This window comes from Scyliorhinus canicula, chromosome 1 (genome assembly GCF_902713615.1).
Source record: "Scyliorhinus canicula chromosome 1, sScyCan1.1, whole genome shotgun sequence".
Lineage (NCBI taxonomy): Eukaryota > Metazoa > Chordata > Chondrichthyes > Carcharhiniformes > Scyliorhinidae > Scyliorhinus > Scyliorhinus canicula.
Window position 1 is genome coordinate 10,095,461 of NC_052146.1, and position 23,007 is coordinate 10,118,467.

The window sequence follows — 23,007 nt, forward strand, 5'->3', positions numbered from 1 at the left end:
GGGAAAGGTTTAAGGGAGATGTGCGTGGAAAGTCTTTTACGCAGAGGGTGGTGGGTGCCTGGAATGCTTTGCCAGCTGGAGGTGGTAGAGGCAGGTACGATAGCATCATTTAAGATGCATCTGGACAGATATATGAACGGGTGGGGAACAGAGAGAAGTAGACCTTGGAAAATAGGCAACAGGTTTAGATAAAGGATCTGGATCGGCGCAGGCTGGGAGGGCCGAAGGGGCTGTTCCTGTGCTGTAATTTTCTTTGTTCTTTGTTCTACTGACCAACAGCACAAAATGAAATGTTCCTCCAGAATAATTTTTATATTTTGGGTTGTCGTAAACCAGACTGGCAGTACGGTTGGAATTAATGTGAAAATAAAATAATTTAACTTTGCAGTTTTATATTTTCGTTTCTTCCCAAAGGCAGCACGGTAGCATGGTGGTTAGCATAAATGCTTCACAGCTCCAGGGTCCCAGGTTCGATTCCCGGCTGGGTCACTGTCTGTGCGGAGTCTGCACGTCCTCCCCGTGTGTGCGTGGGTTTCCTCCGGGTGCTCCGGTTTCCTCCCACAGTCCAAAGATGTGCGGGTTAGGTGGATTGGCCATGATAAATTGCCCGTAGTGTCCTAAAAAGTAAGGTTAAGGGGGGGGTTGTTGGGTTACGGGTATAGGGTGGATACGTGGGTTAGAGTAGGGTGATCATTGCTCGGCACAACATCGAGGGCCGAAGGGCCTGTTCTGTGCTGTACTGTTCTGTGTGATCTGTGCAGCTGGCAACATTCCAGTATCATCTGAGTAGCTGTTCCTGGTGTGACTGAGCAATGTTGAAGGGTTATTTGTTAAGTTGGGCACTAAAGCCCATAAAGTCCACACAGCTTCGACCTAATTTACCTTTAAGAGCACTTAAAGAGCACAGGAATCTAATAGGGAATGTGTGTGACTTAGTGCCACAGCCTGTACCAAACTATCCAGGGAGAATGGCTTACCATTCAATCATTCCAGCAGATTTCAAAATGGGGCAGATCCAAAATGTAAGATCTTTTCTTCTGTGCATAATGTGAGAAAATCTGGAGAGCGAATTCAAATTTTATGAAATCTTGAGTTTCAGATGAATAAAGAGACTGATCCACATCACTGCGCATCTGGTATTTTTTTCTCCTACCTTTCTTTCATGGCAGATTTGTAACACTCTGCTGTCTTGGTTAACTCAGTCAGGCAGCTGTGTGTACAGTGTGGAACTACAGGAGGCAGGCAGAAGATCATAGAATCCCTATAGTGCAGAAGGAGGACATTCCGCACCGAACCTCCGAAGGAGCACCATACCTATGCCCATTTGGCTGTCCTATTCTCATAACCCCTCCTAACATTTGAACACGAAAGGGCAATTTTAGCATGGCCAATCCACCTAACCTGCATATTTTTGAACTGTGGGAGGAAATTGGAGCACCCGGCGGAAACCCACGCAGACTCTGAGAGAGAGTGCAAACTCCACGCAGTCACCCGAGGTCGGAATTGAACCCGGGTCCCTGGTGCTGTGTGACTGCAGTGCGAACCACTGTACCACCATGCCGTGGACTTTAGGAAAATAGATTTGTCTTGTATTTACAGTAAATAAAGCAGTACATTCTTTTAAAAGGACACAAACCTGTACAATTCTATGGAGTGGAGATTCTGGCGTTGGACTGGGGTGAGCGCAGTAAGAAGTCTTACAACACCAGGTTAAAGTCCAACAGGTTTGTTTCAAATCACTAGCTTTCGGAGCACTGCTCCTTCCTCCTTCCTTCACCTGAGGAAGGAGCAGTGCTCCGAAAGCTAGTGATTTGAAACAAACCTGTTGGACTTTAACCTGGTGTTGTAAGACTTTTTACAATTCTATGGTGGACAGTGAGCTCTGTATTGTAATCCAAGTGATAGTCATGGGCTCACTTGCAAAGTTAAAAGCAGAAGCTGATATATTTTTGAAGAAAGCCTGTATATAACAATATTAGATGTCACGTAGAGAATTGCAGGTCATTTTCCAATCACATGGTTCATTTGACAGATTGCGGGAACTTTGCTGCAGGGTTTACTTTGTCACCTGAACCCTCATGATTTGTATTGCTGCCCTGTGATCCACTGCTAGTCACCCAGTGTCCTTCCTACAACAGGAAGAGTATTATAATCAGAACTAAAATGACTTGTTGATTGGCAAAAGTTTATTTATTTAAATTGTGTACAAATTAAATTTAGCCTTGTTGTTATGTTGCAAATTACTCTCACTCATCTGTAGGAATGATGTGGTTGGTAAATAAATATATTGAAATCTATCAGTTTATCAAAAAAATATGTGTACCCTCTTTTCTGCCCCCCACCATAAATAGAAAAAAAAATCAGTGAATTGGCCAAAGTTCTTATGGTATCTGCCAAGTAAGACCACAGCATTGCACAGAGCTGTCTGTGAATGTTCTTATTAATGATGGCATGATCTAATAGCTATGATTCTATCTGATTATGCCAAGCTAATATAAAGATCACAAGTTATTGCCCAGTTGCAGTATGGGACAATGAGCAGATTTGTCGGCGCAGGCAGATGTGAGGTAAACAATGTCTTTGATAAACCCAAGACATGTTTAAACAGATGTATAATGTTTGAAAATGAGTTCTAACTTTCGTCATTAGAATGCCTAATGTAAAAAAAACAAGGTGGTTAAAAAAGAGGTTGAGATGGTATTATCATGATGGGTTGTTGGACAAAACAGAAACTGAATTGATTGGCAATTTCCTCCACCCCCATCCCCCAAATCAGTGACAAAAGTATAGATGAGGCAAAATCATTTGCAGATCATTTGAAAAGTTACCGATTTCTGATTCAATGTTGTTTTGAAACCCTAGTGTTGGAGATTACTCATAGGACCCATATTTAAAGGTTGCAAATATTTATTGTGATGCAAAAAAGAATCAGACATGTATTTTGATGCACAAAAGGGGAAACCTTTTGCTTGAAAATGAAGATCATTTCCGTGCCACTAGGATAAAGGACCCATTATAGGTGGCAATTTTGTTTAGGGAAGTCTGAAATATTAAACAGTTCAGTGTGGGTGGACAAAAACTATATTAGATATTCCATATTTGGAGGCAGTTTGTGATCTTGAGATGAACAATTGGTTCACAGGAGTTAATCATAGAATCACAGAAGGAGGCCATTCAGCCCATCGAGTCTGCACCGGCCCTTACAAAGAGCACCCTACTCAAGCCCGCGTATCCATCCCATCCCAGTAACCCCCATATAACCTTTTTTGGACACTAAGGGCAAGTTAGCATGGCCAATCCACCGAACCCTCAGATCTTTGGACTGCTGGAGGAAACTAGAGCACCCGGAGGAAACCCATGCAGACACAGGGAGAACGTGCAGACTCCGCACAGACAGTGACCCAGCCGGGAATCGAATCTGGGATCCTGGAGCTGTGAAGCAACTGTGCTAACCACTATGCTACCATGCTGCCCGAATACGAATATATATATGCAAATATATTTGTATTTATGGTGGAAAAGGATCCTTGAAGACAGCTGACTTATGATGCACATCATTCATTTGTCAGATATATGCATTCTGAAAAGAAACCCGCAAAAGCTGTTTAAAAGCACATGGGATATTTGGCTTTATTAATAGAGGCATGGAGTACAAAAGCCAACACTGGTTAGGGTCTCAGTTGGAGCATTGCATTAAATTCTCGGCATCATACTTTGGGAAGGATTTCAAGGCCTTGGAGAAGTTGTTCTTTACGAGGGATGAAGAGCTTCAGTTTTGAGAAGAGACTGGAGAAACTGAGCTTGTTCTCTTCAGGCCAGAACAGATCTGATTAATAGGTATTCAGAATGTTGGTTTAGATGGGGTAAATAAGGAGAAATGTGAGCGAGGGCATGGTAATCGGAAGATGCAGCTGTTAGGATCCCAGCTGCTGTACAAGTCAGATCCCAGACTGAAATCTGGCTTGATAGATCCTTACATTTTTTCAGAAACAGTGGAAGAAAGTTACTGAACAAATTCACAAGTGAACAAAGAATAAATATTTATTAAAACAAAACAAGTGAACTACGTTACACCACACAAAAGTTGGAAAGATCTCAATACAAGCACAAGACAATTCAGACCCGATGTCCATGATGGCGCCGGAGCATGGCGACTCTCTGAGCTCTCTCCCCCATCCCTTTTCTTTCTATCAGTGTTCTAACCTACTAAAACTATTTTCCTCTTATAGAATTATTATCAAAGTTCTTCTATGTTTTCTTCTGCACTGTAACCAATCACTGTTTGTCAACGCACCATTTGTCAATGTACTCTGTCGATTATTCTTTTTGTCTACTGTACGTTCCCTCGGCCGCAGAAAAATATTTTTCACTGTACTTCGGTACATGTGACAATAAATCAAATCAAATTCCCCAGCAATATTTTTACAGACACCTAAACCAGTGAAGAGTTGCCACTCGCTTGACACAGACTTCTCGCTTAGGACTGACATTGTGTTACAAACCAGGGGCTGGTCTAGCACAGTGGGCTAAACAGCTGGCTTGTAATGCAGAACAAGGCCAGCAGTGCGGGTTCAATTCACGTACCAGCCTCCTCGAACAGGCGCCGGAATGTGGCGACTAGGGGCTTTTCATTGAAGCCTACTTGTGACAATAAGCAATTATTATTATTATTAAATTGTTTCCTTCCGATGAGTTCCTGAGCATTCGCTTGATGCTTTACAGACAACTTGTATTTCTCCGCGAGACCCGGAAAACCGCACTCATTGTTTCTTCATCAACAGAGCAAACAGATGAGTTCCCTAAACTACGTTGAGCCGCATATTCGGTTAATTACTGTCCCATTAGTCTTGAGGTTTATCAAGAGAGGACTTCAAATCTATGTCGTCTTGCTCTGACACTGAACCCATCCTCTCAACTCGTGTCTTTTCTGTGTCAGTCTCCTCCAGATCACTGTCGCTAGGCAGTAGTAAAGCTTTTCTACTTTGTGTTTTGTTTCCAGGATCACTGAACTTTCAACCTATTTTCAACCCTCTCTTTTACTTCGCACGCTGTAAAATGTCATTAAAAATGTATATACAAACAAACCCAAACGTTCTAAAACCTCAGTCACAAGTCTGTCACAGACTCCCAGGCACCAAGGTTCATAAACAAAACCTAAATGAAACTAAAATTATTTTTACTTTTCTTGGCATATACATATGTATCATATACATATACATAAATACATTGTTCATAACAGATTTATGGACAAAGAATCAGAGGCACCAGGAGGCAACATTTTGTTACACTGCAGGTTGTTATAAAGTAAAATGCAGTGAAATGCAAATGAAAGTGTGGAGGAAGCAGATTTATTGCTAATTGGATAGATAGATACTCAAAAGACAAATTTGCATGGCTTTGGTGAAAGCATGATAGGACTGGTTGGAAAGCTCTGGGCCGAATGGCCACCTCCCGAGCTGTATTATTCTATGAAGTATGTTCAGGTCTTTTCTTTTTGGTGGATATTAACTTTATACATGTCTGCGTTTTTCACTCGGAAAGAAATCTACATCCATTTTGAGAATGGAGATGAAAGCCATCTTCAGATACCTACTACACTTTTTCAATTTTACATGTCTTTCCGTTAGTTTTTTTTCCAGACTTCGTGTGGAAGGGAGACTGTGTACTTAAATAGAAAGGTCTCATTAAATGCTGTGTCCTGTTGCTGTTTATGAGATGATATAGACGATCTAACACATGCTAGTGTTAGTGACAAAATAGCATTTAACATTTCTGTGTATGTGAGAGGGCCTATTTGTTGACCAAAGATCATCAACCTGAAACGTTAATTCTGTTTCTCTCCCTACAGACACAGTGTGATCTGATTATTTCAACATCCTCTGTTTTTATTTAAGTTTTTCAGCATCTACAGTATTTTGCTTTGTGACCAAATTACTGTTTTTTTTTTAAAATTCTGCATTACATTATGAGCTGAATAGCACCTATTTTATTGTGAGGTGGGGCAGAAATGGGGAGGATAAAAAGTGATCTAATTTTATTCAGCTTTCATGATAAAGCTGCAAATCTTATTCTTGGACTGGACTATTTTGGACAGCAGCTAAATCTCGGAAATACTATTACACATGGAGCTTTTTTGATAAGAAAATTACTAAAGAGGATCAAAAGTTGCACAATTGTCACATAAACCTAAAGGAAAAGGCGTGTGAAGGATTGAAGATGTTACCTTGAACTCCTTGTTAGTTTCTAAGCGCTATATTAAGACAGGCATTTTTAGTTTCTTCATAGACTATTTTCCCTCTTCTGCAGACAAAGACAGGATGGAAGCTATTTTGATGAGACTGAAGCAACTCACCCCCACTGAACTCAGACAAGAAATTCTCAATGCTGGATTGAACTATGGACCCATAACTTCAACAACCCGCTTCATTTTTGAGAAGAAGCTCGCTCAGGTGTTGTTGGAACGCCAGGAAGGGGGAGAAGCAGATAGGCCACCTAAGTTCACCTACGATTCAGCAAAATCTGAAGACAACAGTGCTTTGTGTAGCCACTCCTCGTACTTGTCTGACTGCAGCTCTGCGGCATGTTCTGCCGAATCCCACAGCGATGGGCATTTTGGATATGATGTGGGACTAAACCCACCAGATGAGGCAGCGTTGTCAAAAGATGTAGATTCACGTGATTTACAGAACAGTACCGAGCAGATGTCAGGAGGTTCAGCTGCCACCTCTTCACTTTATTATGGGGTTTGTCCAGTCTGGGATGACATATTGTCTCGGAATGGTGAGTCTCTTAAATTTATAGTTATGCCAAATGTAACACTTTGTGTTGTGGGGGTGAAACCCACGCAGACATGGGGAGAATGAGCAAACTCCACATGGACAGTGAGCTGGGGCAAGGGTTGAACATGGGTCCCTGGCGCAATGAGGCAACATGCTAACTAATGCGCCACTGCTGCCCAAGTTTTGGTTTACATATCAATGTACATATTGATGCCTGTTTGTAGACTTAATTTGTGATGTGAATTGTTTTGAGTAGTAAATTTATACGATACAAAGCAATATCAGTAGGAGAGGGAGGAATGACAGTCTAGACCTGTCTATGGAGGGATATAACAATGTAGTAACAATATAACGGGGTCCAGTTAGCAACAGCAGCAAATTCAATTGCAGTTTATCACTCACCATGCTACTAAAAATCAATATTTTCTAATCCACTGATAAGATGGAAGTGATATTCATATATTTATAGAATTTCATAGAATTTTCAGTGCAGAAGGAGGTCATTCGGCCCATTGAGTCTGCACCGGCCCTCGGAAAGAGCACCCTACTTAAGCCTCCCCCCCCCCCCCATCCACCCCATCCCATACCCCCACCTAACCTTTTTTGGATACAAAGGGCAATTTAGCATGGCCAGTCCACCTACCCTGCACATCTTTGGACTGTGGGAGGAAACCGAAGCACCCAGAGGAAACCCACGCAGACATGGGGAGAACTTGCAGACTCCACACAGAGTGACCCAAGCCAGGAATCGAACCTGGGACCCTGGAGCCGTGTAGCAACTGTGCTAACCACTGTGCTACCGTGCCACCCATTATATATTTTGGAATTATGGTCACTGTTTTTGAAGAATCTTGCACACCATTATTTGCAGCTGACTGGTATTTCAGACAGCAATGCCTTGCTCATGTTTAATTTTACTTGTGGTCAAAATGATGAGATGGGCCTGAACCAAGAGCTATTCCCTCCACATCACACCTGGCTCTCTGCCCTTCTGGACAGTGTTCATAGAACAGTACAGCACAGAACAGGCCCTTCCGGCCTCGATGTTGTGCCAAGCATTGTCCAAAACCAAGATCAAGCTATCCCACTCCTGTCATTCTGGTGTGCTCCATTTGCCTATCCAATAGCCGCTGACTCCAAAGTGGCTGACTCCACTATCACAGCAGGCAGTCCATTCTACACCCTAACCACTCTCTGAGTAAAGAACCTATCTCGGACATCCCTCCTATATCTCCCACCCTGAATCTTATAGTTATCCCCCCTTGTAACAACTACATCCACCTGAGGAAATAGTCTCTGAATGTCCACTCTATCTCCCCCTCATCATCTTATAAAACTCTATTAAGTCGCCTATCATCCTCCTTCGCTCCAAAGAGAAAAGCCCTAGCTCCCTCAACCTTTCCTCACAAAACCTATCCTGCAAACCAGGCAGCATCCTGGTAAATCGCCTTTGCACCCTTTCCAATGCTTCCACATCCTTCCTATAGTGAGGTGACCAGAACTGCACACAATACTCCAAATGTGAGCTCCACAATACCTTACAGGGAAGTAATACCTTACAGAAAGGGAAAGAATGGAGTGAAAAGTAACTGAAGCAAGTACATTTTAAAAAATGACAATGGCAAAGATGTTTTTTGCCAATTGTTTGGATTCTATGGCACAGTTATAATTTTTGCCCTTGATGGAGGCATTCCCAAGGGTACTTATGATTCAACCACATTGCCGATGATCTGGAGTCACTTGTGGGCCAGACCAGGTAAGGATGGCAGAGTTCCTTCCCTAAAGCACATTAATGAACCAGACGAGTCTTTACAACAATCTACAGTGGTTTCATGGTCAATTAGAGTTTTAATTCCAGATTTTTATTTAATTCAAATTTCACCATCTGCCACAATGAGGTTTGAACCAGAGTCTCTGGATTACGCGTCCAGTGACTATATCACTGCTGGAAATTCTCTATGGAGCCACGTGGTGGCTATTGCCTGCAAGCAGAGGACAATTCATACAATTTATTTACAATTCCTGATTTTAATGTTCCAATGTTTTATTTTTAATGCTAGTTGGCCGTTTATAATGTCGGCAACCAAAGGAATAACTGTACAAATAGTGTGACTTTTAAATTGGACTTTATAATAGTTTGCTTGTATTATTATGTTAAAATGTTTGGCAATCTCAAAATGGCAAATGGTTCTCCAATCCAATATCCTTCACCTGATGGCAGTAAGGATGCTTTCAGAGACATGGCTGGTTAATAACGTTGGTTATTGTGACTGGTGTTTTTCTGTAGAAGAGCATTGTCCCTTTTCTTTTTAATTTGCCTTCTATTCTTCCTGAAAAGACAAAGTGCATGTCTATTTGGATAAGAAGGAAGCCCTTCAAGCTGTAAAGATGATGAAAGGATCTCGATTCAAAGCTTTCATTAATCGAGAAGATGCAGAAAAGTTTGCCAGAGGTATTTGTGACTACTACCCCTCACCAAGCAAGTCATCTGCGTGCATATCTCCATTGAAAGGCAGTGTGATGTGTAACCGAGGTAAACTATTGTCAGCTTGTTTCTTGAGAATTTGGGGAGTTTTGTGCTTTTCCTAGAAAATTGTCAAAAATGTTTTGATATTTTTGTAAAAGGATGTGTTATTTTGGGGAATTATTTCCACTGTCCAAACCTTCATACCAAATTCACAGTAAAACCATAAAGTGCTATTATATTTAATAACTTTGGATTTTCACACTGGACTGTGTAGATTAACAGTTACATAGTGTAACTTTTATCCCAGTAAGTGTTCATTTGAATAGGAATCCATCCTTTGTCAAGGGCAGGTCATGTCTGACAAATTTAATTGAGTTCTTTGATGAGGTGATGCAGGCATGGGGGAAGGTAGTGCTGTGGATGTTGTATACTTGGACTATTAGAAAGCATTTGATCCAGAGTCATGTCATGTGGCACATTGGTTAGCAAATTAGAAATGTTTGGGATTGATGGGTCCTTGGCAGCTTGGATTAGAAGTTGGCTAAGAGATAGGAAATAGAGGGTAGGTATAGATGGGCATTTCTCAGAATTCCCATCTATACCTAGGATTTCCCTAGGGCTCAGTGTTGGGACCCTTGCCTTTTCTGATTTATATAAATGATTTAGAAGTGGGTGGTGAGGGCCAAATCTCTAAATTTGCAGATGACACTAAGCTTGGGAGAATAGTGAATTGTGAGGATGATGCTGAGTGACTTCAGAGGAACATTGGCAAGTTGGCCAAATGGGCAGACACCTGGCAGATAAACTTCAATGCAGCGAAATGTGAGGCACTGCATTTTGATAGAAGAAACATGGGGAGACAATACAGGCTCAATGGTACAACTTTGAGGGGAGTACAGGAGCAGAGGGACCTTGGGGTTCAGGTGCATAATTCTTTGAAGGTGGCCAGGCAAGTTGAAACAGTTGTTCAGGCCTACAGCATCCTTGGGTTTATAAATAGAGGCACAGAGTATAAAAGCAAGGAAGTGATGCTGCACCTCTACAAATCATTGGTCAGACCACATTTGGAACATTGTGTTCAGTTCTGGGCACCGTATTTGAAGAAGGATGTTAAAGCCCTGGAGAGAGTGCAGAGGAGATTTACTGGAATGATACCAGGAATGAGGAATTTTAGATACAAGGAAAGATTGGAGAAATTGGGCTTGTTCTCCTTGGAGCAGAGAAGAGGTGACCTTACTGAGGTGTTCAAAATCCTGAACAATTTTGACAGGAAAAAGGAGGATATTCTGTTTCTACTAGTTGGTATGTCAGTGACTAGGGGGGTCACAATTTCAAGACGGTCAGCAAAAGAGTTAGGAGTGAGATGAGGAGAAATGTCTTTACTCAGCATTATTAGGGTTTGGAATGTGCTGCCTGGGAGAGTGGTGGAGGTGGATTCCATAGGTTTCAAAAGAGAGCTGGATATATATTTGAAAGTAATGAATTTATAGAGGGACACCGAGATAGGGCTGGGGAATGGGATTAGCTAGGTAGCTCTTTTGGGAGCCGGTGCAGACACGATGGGCCAAATGGCCTCCTTCTGAGCTGTAAGTAACAATAAAATTTACTTTTTCTTCCATCAAACTCATGCATTTATTACTTGCATTTTTTTGCCAGATGGCGTAAGTTCACTGGAAGTAGAAAGCACCAACAGGGAGCGAGCCAACAGTTTTAAAAGCCCACGCTCGCAAGACTTAACATCTAAACTACGGAAGGCCATTGAAAGGGGAGACAAGATTGCGTTTCTTGACCTTGTGTGGAGTAATCCACGTTATCTAATCGGATCTGGAGATAACCCTACCGTTTTACAGGTTTGGGGAGTCAATATTTTGTTCCTGGAACTATAATGCGTTAGTACACATCCTATCGTTGAGTAGTTTGAATACTGCAGAAAATTACCTCCAGCTTCATAAACAAAGAGCATGAAACACTGGGATGGGCTCAAATAAAAAGAACAAAGTTTGTGCAGTGGAAGCACTAGCCTGACACTACATTGGGCCTGGAATTGAGAATGAAAGCTGCCTGTATTCTGCAGACACTTTGCTGACTTTGATTTTGTGGGTGATGTCAACATTTTATGGTTTGTGTGGATTTCACTGGGAATAGCTTGCGTTGACTTGCTTTGGCCCTTGTGATTCAATATTTCATTCAATGGTTGCTTGCTAATACTCACTGGTCTGTTAACGTTGGCAAATGTTTAGCCAGACCAGGTAAGCATGCCGAACAGCAGAAGATAGAATAGGAGTCTTCTGTTTCTTAGGAATTGCTAAATAATGCACACAATCTTTTCTTTTAGAAAATATTTTATTGAAGCCTTTTTATTGAAAATATTTTATTGAATTTTCACAGTTTAACACATTAACGTTTCTTGAACAACCGTGTGGGCCGACACATGCAAAAAAACCTGAAAAACAATGTCCCCTACTGCCCACGCCCCATTCCTGAATTACCCATTTACTGAGTTTCCTGTCCTAATTTACACGATCTTTTTTTAAAAATATTTTATTGATGTATTTGAAAATTTTTTATAACCGTAACATAAACAATGACACAACATGGTAATATAAACATTTCCCTCCCCCAGCCCAATCTTCACGTCCCTCCACATTAACAAGATCCGTCTCCAGGCTACCAGGGAGGCAAAGACCAAGACGTCGGCCTCTTTCGCCCTCTGAACTCCCGGATCTTCCGACACTCCAAAGATTGCCACCTCCGGACTCGGCACCACCCGTGTTTATAGCACTGTGGACATTGCTCTCTGAAGAACTTACTCATCCGAACCGCTGTCATGTGTGCCCGGTGGATTATCTTAAATTGTATCAGGCTCAGCCTGGCACATGATGAGGAGGTATTCACCCTGCTTAGGGCATCCGCTCATAGACCCACCTCTATCTCTCCTCCTAGCTCGTCCTCCATTGCTCCCAGATTCTCAGAACTGCCACCACCACCGGACTTGTGGAGTATCGGGCCGGTGAGAACGGAAGTTGTGCCGTTATCAGTGCTCCCTAACTGGTGTCTTTACATGAAGCCGTCTCCATCCGCTCCCATGCCGACCCCTCCCCACTTCCTAATCATGGCTATATTAGTCTCCCAGTAGTAATTGCAGAAGCTTGGCAGCGCCAACCCACCCTCCCCACGATTGCGCTCCAGCAACACTTTCTTCACTCATGGGGTTTTACCCGCCCACACAAAGCCATAATAATCTTATTCACTCGCTTGAAAAAGGCCTTGGGGATGAAGATGGGGAGGCACTGAAAGACAAACAGAAATCTGGGAGGACCGTCATTTTCACAGTCTGTACCCTCCCCAGTGATAGCGGGAGCATGTCCCATCTCTTGAAATCCCCTTCCATTTGTTCTACCAACCGGGATAGGTTTAACTTGTGCAGTACCTCCCATTCCCAGGCCACCTGGATTCCCAGATATCGAAAGCTCTTCCCTACCATTCTAAGCAGCACCTCTCACGCAGTCTCTTCTGTCATCTTGCCTGGATTGCAAACATCTCGCTTTTCCCCATGTCCAGTTTATACCCCAAAAAATTGCCAAATTCCCTCAAGATTCACATTACTTCCCCGGGGCCTTGCCCGGCTGCATGCCCTCCAGCCCCTTGATTATTTCCTCAATCTCAACTGGGTTTCCCAGCCCTTCCACCAGGTCCTCCTCCACCCAAGGGAACGTCAACTGATCCAAAAACTGCCTCATCCCCTCCACCCCAGCCGGGGGTTCCGACTCATGATTTACTGTAGAACTCCTTAAACACCCCGTTCACCCCCACTGGGTCCAGGACAGTATTACAGTGTCTACTCTTTACTTTACCTATCTCCCTGGCCCCTTCTCCCTTCCTGAGCTGGTGCGTCAACATTCTGCTTGCCTTTTCCCCGTACTCCTAGATCCCCCCCCCCGCTTACCTTCCTCAACTGTTCCACAGTTTTCCCTGTGGTCAACAGCCCAAACTCTGCCTGTAGCCCCCGTCGCTCCCTCAGTAGCCCTGCGTCTGGGGCCTCCGAGTATCTCCTGTCTACCTGGAGTATCTCCTCAACTAACCTGTCCCTCTCAGCCCTTTCCACCTTTTCTCTGTGGGCCTGTATCGCGATTAGTTCCCCTCTGGCTACTGCCTCCAAAGCTTCCCAGACCGTCGCTGCAGAGACCTCCACCGTATCATTTGTTTCCAGGTAGTTCTGGATGGACTTGTTAACCCGCCCACAGACCGCTTCGTCTGGTAGCAACCCCACATCCAGTCTCCACAGCGGGCGTTACCCTCTCTCCATACTAACCCGTAGATCCACCCAGTGTGGGGCATGATCCGACACTGCGATTGCCGAGTGCTCGGTATCCACCACCTTCAGTATTAGCACCCTGCTCAGAACAAAAATGTTGATGCGGGAGTATACCTTGTGAAAAAAAGGAAAATTCCTTCGTCCTCGGCCGTGCAAACCTCCATGGGTCTACTCCCCCCATCTGTTCCATAAAATCTTTCAATTCCTTTGCCGCAGCCGGTCGTCTCCCTGTCCTGGATTTCGACCGGTCCATTTCCGGATTGTATTGAAGTCCCCGCCCATGATCAGGTTATGTGACACTAAGTCTGGGATCTTACCTAACACCCCAGGGCAGCATGGTGGCGCAGTGGGTTAGCCCTGTAGCCTCACGGCGCTGAGGTCCCAGGTTCGATCCCGGCTCTGGGTCACTGTCCGTGTGGAGTTTGCACATTCTCCCCGTGTTTGCGTGGGTTGTGCCCCCACAACCCAAAAATGTGCAGGCTAGGTGGATTGGCCACACTAAATTGTCCCTTAATTGGAAAAAAATGAATTGGGTACACTAAATATATATTAAAAAAAAAGAAGATCTTACCTAACACCCACCTCATAAATACCACGTCGTCCCAATTTGGAGCATATGTTGAGTCCAGTCCTGAGTGGAACACTTGGCTAACCCACCCCTTCCTCAATCTCGTCTGGTCTGTAACCTTTAGGTGTGTCTCTTGTAGCATTGCCATGTCCGCTTTCAGCTCCCTCAAATGCGCGAACACGCAAGCCTTCTTGACTGGCCCATTCAGTCCTCTAACGTTCCATGTGATCAACGTGGAGGGGGGCTTCCAACCCCCCCCCCCCCCCCCCCCAAATCCCCCAAGTCAAGCTCCAGCTTAACACCTGCTCACCCTGCTCACTGCGCTTCCGAGAGTCAGCTGACCCATGCTGGCTTGATAGCTCCTGCCATTGGCACCAAGCAATCTGTCTCCCTATTATTCTAATGCACACAATCTTAACTTACTCATACTTGTCATGTTTATGATGGTTCTGATCTAGATTACAGACATTTTGAATCCCTTTTATGGACAGTGGGAAGATTGTATGATATTACAGTGATGTTACACTTGAGTTTATATCGGGGGGAATGTGGGGACACACATCAGTTTTCAATGACGTGGAAACCCAGAAGGGTTTGAGTTTTTATTTTGAAAGTTTCAGAGATGGGGGCATTCAGATGTCAAATTTGTACATAGCTGGATCCATAGGATTGCCCTTAACTTCCTGGTATCTTGTTATCCAGTTTTTTGATGGAATTTTGAAATGAAGTCTCCTACCTACTGCCTCTGCAAGGGAGCATGGAACAAGGGAGGAAACCTGAAGGGTAACAGCTATAAGATAGAGGATAAGACGATACATTTCCTCAGAGGTGTAAGATATATTATGTGTATAAACTGCAGGAAGGATGTCGGTACAATGGTGTGCATGTCGCTGCTAAAGAGAACCAGCCTCAAATTTGCCAACTTCTACTGGACACATTGGAGAACCCTGCATTTATGCGGCTGATGTATCCAGATGATAATGAAGTTATGCTGCAGAAACGCATCAAATATATAGTTGACCTTTATCTCAACACGCCTGATAAAATGGTTGGTATTACATTTTTACCTGCAGTGAACATTAATGTGACTTATGTTGTCTCTGAAAAGCCTATAACATACAGGTATTGCCCGCAATGAAAGATGACCCCTGAAGCAGACCATTATTCACATATTATCTGACTGTGAGTTTGGGCGTTGACAGTGCTGCCTTCAAATATTGAAACAGATGTCCAAATCTCTATAAGCAGTCTAACCTTAAAAGGACCTAAATCTAGTTATTACTGTTGGAAACTCAAAATGTCATCAGTGCCAATACAGAAATATCTGTAGTGCACAGAAAATAGGTTGTCTTTCCAAATGCTGGAGTTAGTACATCTAGTTGAAGGGCATATTTCAATATTTTACCATGATGGTGGTGATTATACTGGGAACGAGCTATCTGCTATTGCTGGGGTAACATAAGCAATAGCAGTTGGGGGAGCTGGTGGCTTGGTGATAATGTCACTATACTAGTAATCCAGAGGACTAGGCTAATGCTATGGGGTGCTCAAATCCCACCCTGCTCAAATCCCACCATGGCAGCTTCAATTAATTAAATTGATTTCAATTAATAAAATCTAGTCACTCTAATGGTGAACCCATCTGGTTTACTAATGTCCTTTAGGGAAGGAAATCTGTCTACTTGTGACTCCAGACCCACAGTAATGTGGTTGACTCTTAACTAGCCTCTGAAATGGCCCACCAAGGCACTCGGTTCAAAGGCAACAAATGCGCACATGAAAGAATATATTTTTTAAAAGTCGGCCTGTATGTCAGTCTGCATGTATGTTCATGTGTTCTAGTCGATGGCTGTCGACAAACTATTTGTAGCTAGCAGAGAAACTTGGTTGTGTGAACAACTTGCATTTGTGTAGTACATTAAACATGTTAAAATTGCCCACATCATACAAGTCCCCCTCCATGTGCCATCCTGCAAAGTTGGACATACACCACTGTGTACTCCTCATTGTCATGGGATTCACACCCTAACACCACTTTACGAGCACCAGAGCCACTAGGAATGCAGCAATTGAAGGAGAAGTCAAGCCACCACCACCTCTCTGCAGCTTGGGAGGAACCATAAATGCAGCCTTGACAGTGCTGATACAACCCTGTGAGCAAATGCAAAAAAAAGATAATTTAATCTTTTGACGGAAAGATTTTCTTTTAGTGCTCTAATAATCATCAAAGCACTACTAAAACCCTACTTAAAATCCACGACCTTGTGTACTCTGTAATCTAGAAACGTGAGATCTTATAAAATGAAAGTAGATGCCCTGGTCTGCCATGTTAGAGTTTTAAAAATTTAGAAAACATCTGATGCATCAAAGCTTCTCCAAAATCCATTACCTTTACTTTCAGGGTTTTGACACGCCATTACACTTTGCTTGTAAATTTGGACATGCAGAGATGGTTAACGTATTGTGCTCGCATCCTGATACCAGCAAAGTTTCCAAGAACAAGTATGACCTAACTCCTATGGAGGTACGCTTTCAGTATCATTTTTACCCTAAATTATGCTAAATTTAAGCTTCCTTTACAAGCAAAATAAATATGGTTGCTAGTTTGTTTTTATTTCCACAGGTTATCTGTGAAAGGAGTAAAAATAAATCCGAGGAACTAAAGGAAAATATCAGAGAATATTTACAAGGTTAGTCGCTTTGGGACTAAAGATTTAATGAAATGGGTGCTATGCCTGTACACTATAATTACGATATTATGCTGCTGCATTCTTTGTGTCTGTGAATGGCTCTTGATCAAAACTCAGGCTAGTCTGAGGAAATGGCTCATTAAAATGATTAGAGGTGTTATGGGAGACTTGCAAGACCCTTTGTCACTGGAGCAACAGAGGATTGATGGAGCCCCAAAATGGCAATGCTTTGTGAGGCCCTCACAGTATTTATGTCTAACAGCGATGTACGTACTTCTAACTATATTTTCAAACAGAATAAAGTGGGAGTGTGTTGAACAAAAAGTATTCCTTTCTCTTTAACGCAGATTACCATTTGGCAGATTTTTTGGCGGCATGGCAACACAGTGGTTAGCACTGTTGCTTCACAGCACCAGGGTCCCAGGTTCAATTCCCGGCTTGAGCCATTGTCTGCGGAGTCTGCACGTTCTCCCCGTGTCTGCGTGGGTTTCCTCCGGGTGCTCCGGTTTCCTCCCACAAGTCCTGAAAGATGTGCTGTTCGGTAAATTGGACATTCTGAATTCTCCCTCTGTACCCGAACAGGTGCCGAAATGTGGCAACTAGGGGATTTTTCAAAATATTTACATTTAGTTTTATAAATGTGATGACATTGGGTGGGATTTTCCGGTTGCACCTGCCCCTAGACTGGAAATTCCCATTTGACGTCAGGTGACGATAGGCTGGCAAATTGCCTGTCCTGCCTGCGATGATTCCTGCAGCGGGTAGGACTGGAAAATTTACCCCATTGTATATTTTTACTGCAGCAAAAGTGCATTTTGTTTTGGCATGGCAGCACCTAATGCAGTCATTTTCAAACAGAGTCGCGATTCTCGGGTGGGTCGTGGGCGGGTGTCAGGAGGTTCGTGGTGCGATCGGTCACAGCATTCTCGATCGCGGGAACAAGAGCCCAACGGCCGTGACTGGCTTTCAAGAACACCAGCCGACCTGCGCATATCGCCTCCTCAGCCAGATATATCAGTTCGCAGGCCTGGAGCCCAGCGGGGCAGACTGCCTCTTCAGTACGTCAGCGTGCTGTTCCAGGAGCAGATTCTTTTTTAAATCGATTAGTTTTCTCGCCAGAAGCGGCGGCAGGGAACAGGTCACGCGCCTGGTACACTGACTTCGCAAACTGTGGGCCTCGAAATTACTGAGGAGAGCTTCCTCCGTTTTGTAGTTGCAAGCAAGCAACAGGACGCGTGAAGAACTGAAGATGCATCTTTTTGGTCGAAGGAAGAGAGGGCCAGAGACGCAAACAGGCCTGGATCTCACAACTGAACGTGCTGGAGAGAGCTTCGTAGGAGAGCCAACGGCAGGACATGGGAGTGCTAGTGTGAGCTCAGGAACTCTGATAAACAGAACAACCCATTAACAAACTTAACATTGAATGACAAAGCAAGTGAGTACCAAACAGGCTCACCTGTCGCATTAAAGGTAAGCGAAAATGGTGGTCATGAACTTCGGGTGGCATGAGTCACGGAGGTCGGCTGGCGTGGGTCGCGAAGTTCGGCTGATTGGTAAAAATGGGGCCATGGAAAAACGTTTGTGAAACACTGATCTAATGGATGCAGTGTGCATTGAAGGATTCAAGCTGTTTGTTTAGTTTTGGTGAAAGGAGTTTGCTAAGAGAGAGAGAGAAACTAAGGGGTTAATTTTCAGCTTTAGAACCTGGGTGGTAATCTTGATGAGTGGCTCACCCGCTCTAAAAATGTGTGCAGTGTAGAGCGGCATGTGGCGCAGTGATTAGCACTGGAACTACGGCGCTGAGAACCCGGGTTCGAATCCCGGCCCTGGGTCACTGTCCATGTGGAGTTTGCACATTCTCCCCGTGTCGGCGTGGGTTTCACCCCCACAACCCAAAGAGGTGCAGGTTAGGTGGATTGGCCACACTAAATTGCCCCTTAATTGAAAAAAATAATTGGGTACTCTAAATTTATTAAAAACAAATGTGCAGTGTAGGTGGATTGGCCAAGCTAAATTGCCCATTAATTAAAAAAGAGCAGAGTTGACGGAAATAAGCCAATAACAGTTCCCAGCCGAAGGCACAAGGAAAATTATCCAGCTTGTGGGCGACTTGTTAGGCAGGATTCTATGTAGTCAAAATCAGACAGCTTTACTGGGTGTGAGACCCATGCAGACACGGGAAGAATGTGCAAACTCCAGCCGAACAGCAACCCGGGGCTGGGATCGAACCGGGTCCTCAGTGCCATATGCAGCAGTGCTAACCACTGCGCCACCGTGCCGCCCCTGTCAACTCTGCTTCTGTGCAATGTCTATGGAGGAAGAAAGAATCCTCGTGACACATTACTCTCTGGAAAGCATCCCCAGTTAACAGTATTTCCTCACTTTCAAATGATTGCTAAATATACTTAGTTCCAGTTAGGATATATATATATTCACACTGTTTCAACTAGAGACAGTGTGTGAGATGTACCTTCTCGCAAATAACTTGAGAGTTGTTCCCCTGTCGTGTTTAGGACCAGAAGACATGGGAACTCTCAACAAATGGTGCATATTATCTGGTTGTACTGATGTCTCCAGAAGATGGTGCTAATTCTGCAAATTCCACCTTGGAAAGATCTATTTTGCACGTCTCAGCATTTCGAGACTAGTTCATACAAATTATATAATCTCTAATCCAACTCAAATTATGCTCCAATTTGTAGAACTGCTTTCTTTCAAAACAGAATAACTTGCTAATGTGACTTCATTGCTGCCTAACGATACGCGATACTGATGATCTGGAATATTTGGGATAAAGACCATCATTTATCTAACTGCTTCTTCTATTACCCAATTTTAGCTGTGCTATTATGTTGGCTGCCTCCTACCTATTAAGTGTCTTGTTTTGTTTTAGGTTGCTCTGTTATGAAACATGAAATAGTCACTGATGCCAGAACTGAACTGCTAATATTCTGTTTCAGATCGATATTATGTACCATTGCTAAGAGATACTGACAACTCGTGCCCAGCTGTCATTGGTTCTCCCTGGTCACCTGATCAGTCCGCTAAGCTGTACTGTACATCCTTACCCAGGCATTCCGGAAATCCCAAGGACCCAGTTATGGAAGTTAGAGCATTTGCAGGACCCATGTCTCCATCCAAGGTAAGTTTTCCTTTTAAAAAATGAATTTCTCGCATTCAAATACACAATAATTCAATAAAATATGTTCATATGGCGCAACTATTCTGATGGTACTTATCTCGTAACATTATTTTAAAACCTGAGATGAGGTGAACTTTTTCCACCCAGTGCTATGAGCTTTTAGAACTCACGTCCTGCAAAGGTGATGGAAACAGAGTCTTTGAATGTTTTAAAGGCTGATGTGGATAGATTCTTGGTAAGCAAAGGGCTGATGGGGAGAGAGGGGTTGCAGATTTGACGTTATCAGATCAGCCATGATCTTATTAAATGGTGGAGCGGCTTGAGGTGCTGAAAGACTTACTTACTCCTCTTTGTTTGTATCCTTAAAGGTGTGTCTTAGAAATGTGTACAGACTCTTGAGCTTTAATAGATCTATGTTAATCCAAAGCTTTTTGACAGAAATCATTATTCCATCTCCCTGTGAGATTGCCCTACAAAATGAACCATCCTTCTGGTGCTCTGTGATCATTGGCAATTAATTATTTTTGTATTGTACTGATTGTTGGCCGAATGCCTCCCTGCATCTCCACTAATAAGTATTATATTATGACTGGAAAGCAGCTGAATGAATGACCGGAAAGGGCAGTATTATTAGACAACAAAAACAAAACTCCTCAGCAGGTCTAACAGCATCTGTGGAAGGAGAAATTGAACTATGTTTCAGGTTGACGGTCTTACATCAGAACTGAAAAAAATTGTTTGAGGAGAGACTTAACAGTTTTTAAGTTTCCAAAGAATTTCCCAAAAATTTTTGAAGTTAATGAGAAAGTCATCAAATGGAGCTGAATTTACTCAATTATTATTGTTAGGATCCTGGACGAGAATCCAGCTATTCTCAATTAGTAAAACTGTAAGGGATTGTTACTGCCCCACAGGAGTGATAGCACTGACCCATAGGTATCTTAAATGTGCAAGCAAATTTTAATTTAAATACAGAATTAATCACATTAACTACAGAGAAATAGCTTTACAGTTAAGTTACAGCAGTTATTAAGTAAAAGAGAAAAACCCAATTAAGCAAATCAGTATAGTTCAAATAACACTCGTGAATAAAGTTAACAAACGGACAGCACAGTAGGGCAGTGGTTAGCACTTCTGCCTCAGAGCCGAAGAACTGGGTTCGATCCCGGCCCCGGGTCACTGTCTGTGTGGAGTTTGCACATTCTCCCCGTGTCTACGTGGGTCTCACCCCCACAACCCAAAAACATGTCCAGGGTTGGTGGATTGGTCACACTAAATTGTCCCTTGGGGGGAAAAAAAATTGGGTACTCTAAATTTATTCTAAAAATGAATAAAGTTAATTCTTCCCCGCTGTTACCAGACTCCTAAACGACCCTCTTATGGACTGATCTGATACATAGAAGATAGGAGCAGGAAGAGGCCTTTTGGCCCTTCGAGCCTGCTCCGCCATTCATCACGATCATGGCTGATCATCCAACTCAATAGCCTAATCCTGCTTACCTTTAAAAATAAATTTACAATACCCAATTCATTTTTTTTCCAATTAAGGGGCAATTTTATCGCGGCCAATCCACCTAGCTTGCACATTTTTGGGTTGTGGGGGCAAAACCCATGCAAATACGGGGAGAATGTGCAAACTCCACACTGACAGTGACCCAGAGCCAGGATCGAACCTGGGACCTTGGCGCCGTGAGGCCGCAGTGCTAACCCGCAGTGCTAACCCACTGTGCCACCGTGCTGCCCTCTAATCCTGCTTTCTCCACATAGCCTTTGATCCCATTCTCCCCAAGTGCTATGTCTAGCCGCCTCTTGAATATATTCAAAGTTTTAGCATCAACTACTTCCTGTGGTAATGAATTCCACAGGCTCACCACTCTTTGTGTGAAGAAATGTCTCCTTATCTCTGTCCGAAATGGTTACCCTGAATCTTCAGACTGTTACTCCTGATTCTGGACAGGCCCATCATTGGTAACATCTTCCCTGCATCTACCCTGTCTAGTCCCGTTAAAATTTTATAAGTCTCTATGAGACCCTCCTCATTCTTCTGAACTCCAGCGAGAACAATCCCAACCTAGTCGATCTCTCCTCATATAACAATCCCGCCATCCTTGGAATCAGTCTGGTAAGCCTTCTCTGCACTCCCTCGAGAGCAAGAACATTCTTCCTCAGAGAAGGAGACCAAAACTGCACAATACTCCAGTTGTGGTCTAACCAAGGCCCTGTACAATTGCAGCAACACATCCCTGCTTCTATACTCGAAACCTCTCACAATGAAGGCCAACATACCATTAGCCTTCTTTACCGCCTGCTGCTCCTGCATGCTTACCTTCAGCGGATGGTGCACAAGGACACCCAGGTCCCGCTGCACACTCCCCCCACCCAATTTACAACCATTCAGGTAATAATCTGCCTTCCTGGTTTTGCTTCCAAAATGAATAACTTCAAACTTATCCTAATTATACTGCATCTGCCATTGGTTTGCCCACTCGCCCAACCTGTCCAGATCTTGCTATAGGATCCCTGCATCCTCGTCACAATTCATCCTCCCACCTAATTTGGTATCATCTGCAAACTTTGAGATGTCACATTTTGTTCCCTCATCCAAATCATTAATATATATTGTGAATAGCTAGGGTCCCAGCACCGATCCCTGTAGTACCCCACTGGTTACTGCCTGCCAATTTGAAAAGGACCCATTAATCCCTAATCTTTGTTTCCTCTCTGCCAACCAGTTTTCTATCCACCTCAATACACTTCCCCCAATTCCATGCGATTTAATTTTGCTCAATAATCTCGTATGCGGGACTGTTAAACGCTTTCTGAAAGTCCAAATATATCACATCGACTGGCTCCCCCTTATCGACTGTACTGGTTACCTCTTCAAAGAATTCCAACAGATTTGCCAAGCATGATTTTCCCTTCATGAATCCATGCTGACTCTGACTGATCCTGCCACTGCTTTCTAAATGTTTAGCTATGAAGTCCTTGATAATGGATTCAAGCATTTTCCCCACTACCGATGTTCGGCTTACTGGTCTATAATTCC

At 43.4% G+C, this 23,007-nt stretch overlaps 1 protein-coding gene across 1 annotated transcript in view; it reads left to right on the top strand.

The window, feature by feature from the left end:
• ankle2 (ankyrin repeat and LEM domain containing 2) overlaps positions 1-23,007 on the top strand; it is a 61,753-nt gene that overhangs the window by 21,763 nt on the left and 16,983 nt on the right. Inside the window, exons 2-8 of the mRNA XM_038807597.1 lie at positions 6,307-6,780; positions 9,118-9,312; positions 10,903-11,096; positions 14,989-15,177; positions 16,531-16,653; positions 16,753-16,819; positions 19,780-19,961. Of these exons, the coding sequence (XP_038663525.1) occupies positions 6,318-6,780; positions 9,118-9,312; positions 10,903-11,096; positions 14,989-15,177; positions 16,531-16,653; positions 16,753-16,819; positions 19,780-19,961 (1,413 nt within the window). The 5' untranslated portion in view covers positions 6,307-6,317. The remainder of the gene's footprint in view (positions 1-6,306; positions 6,781-9,117; positions 9,313-10,902; positions 11,097-14,988; positions 15,178-16,530; positions 16,654-16,752; positions 16,820-19,779; positions 19,962-23,007) is intronic.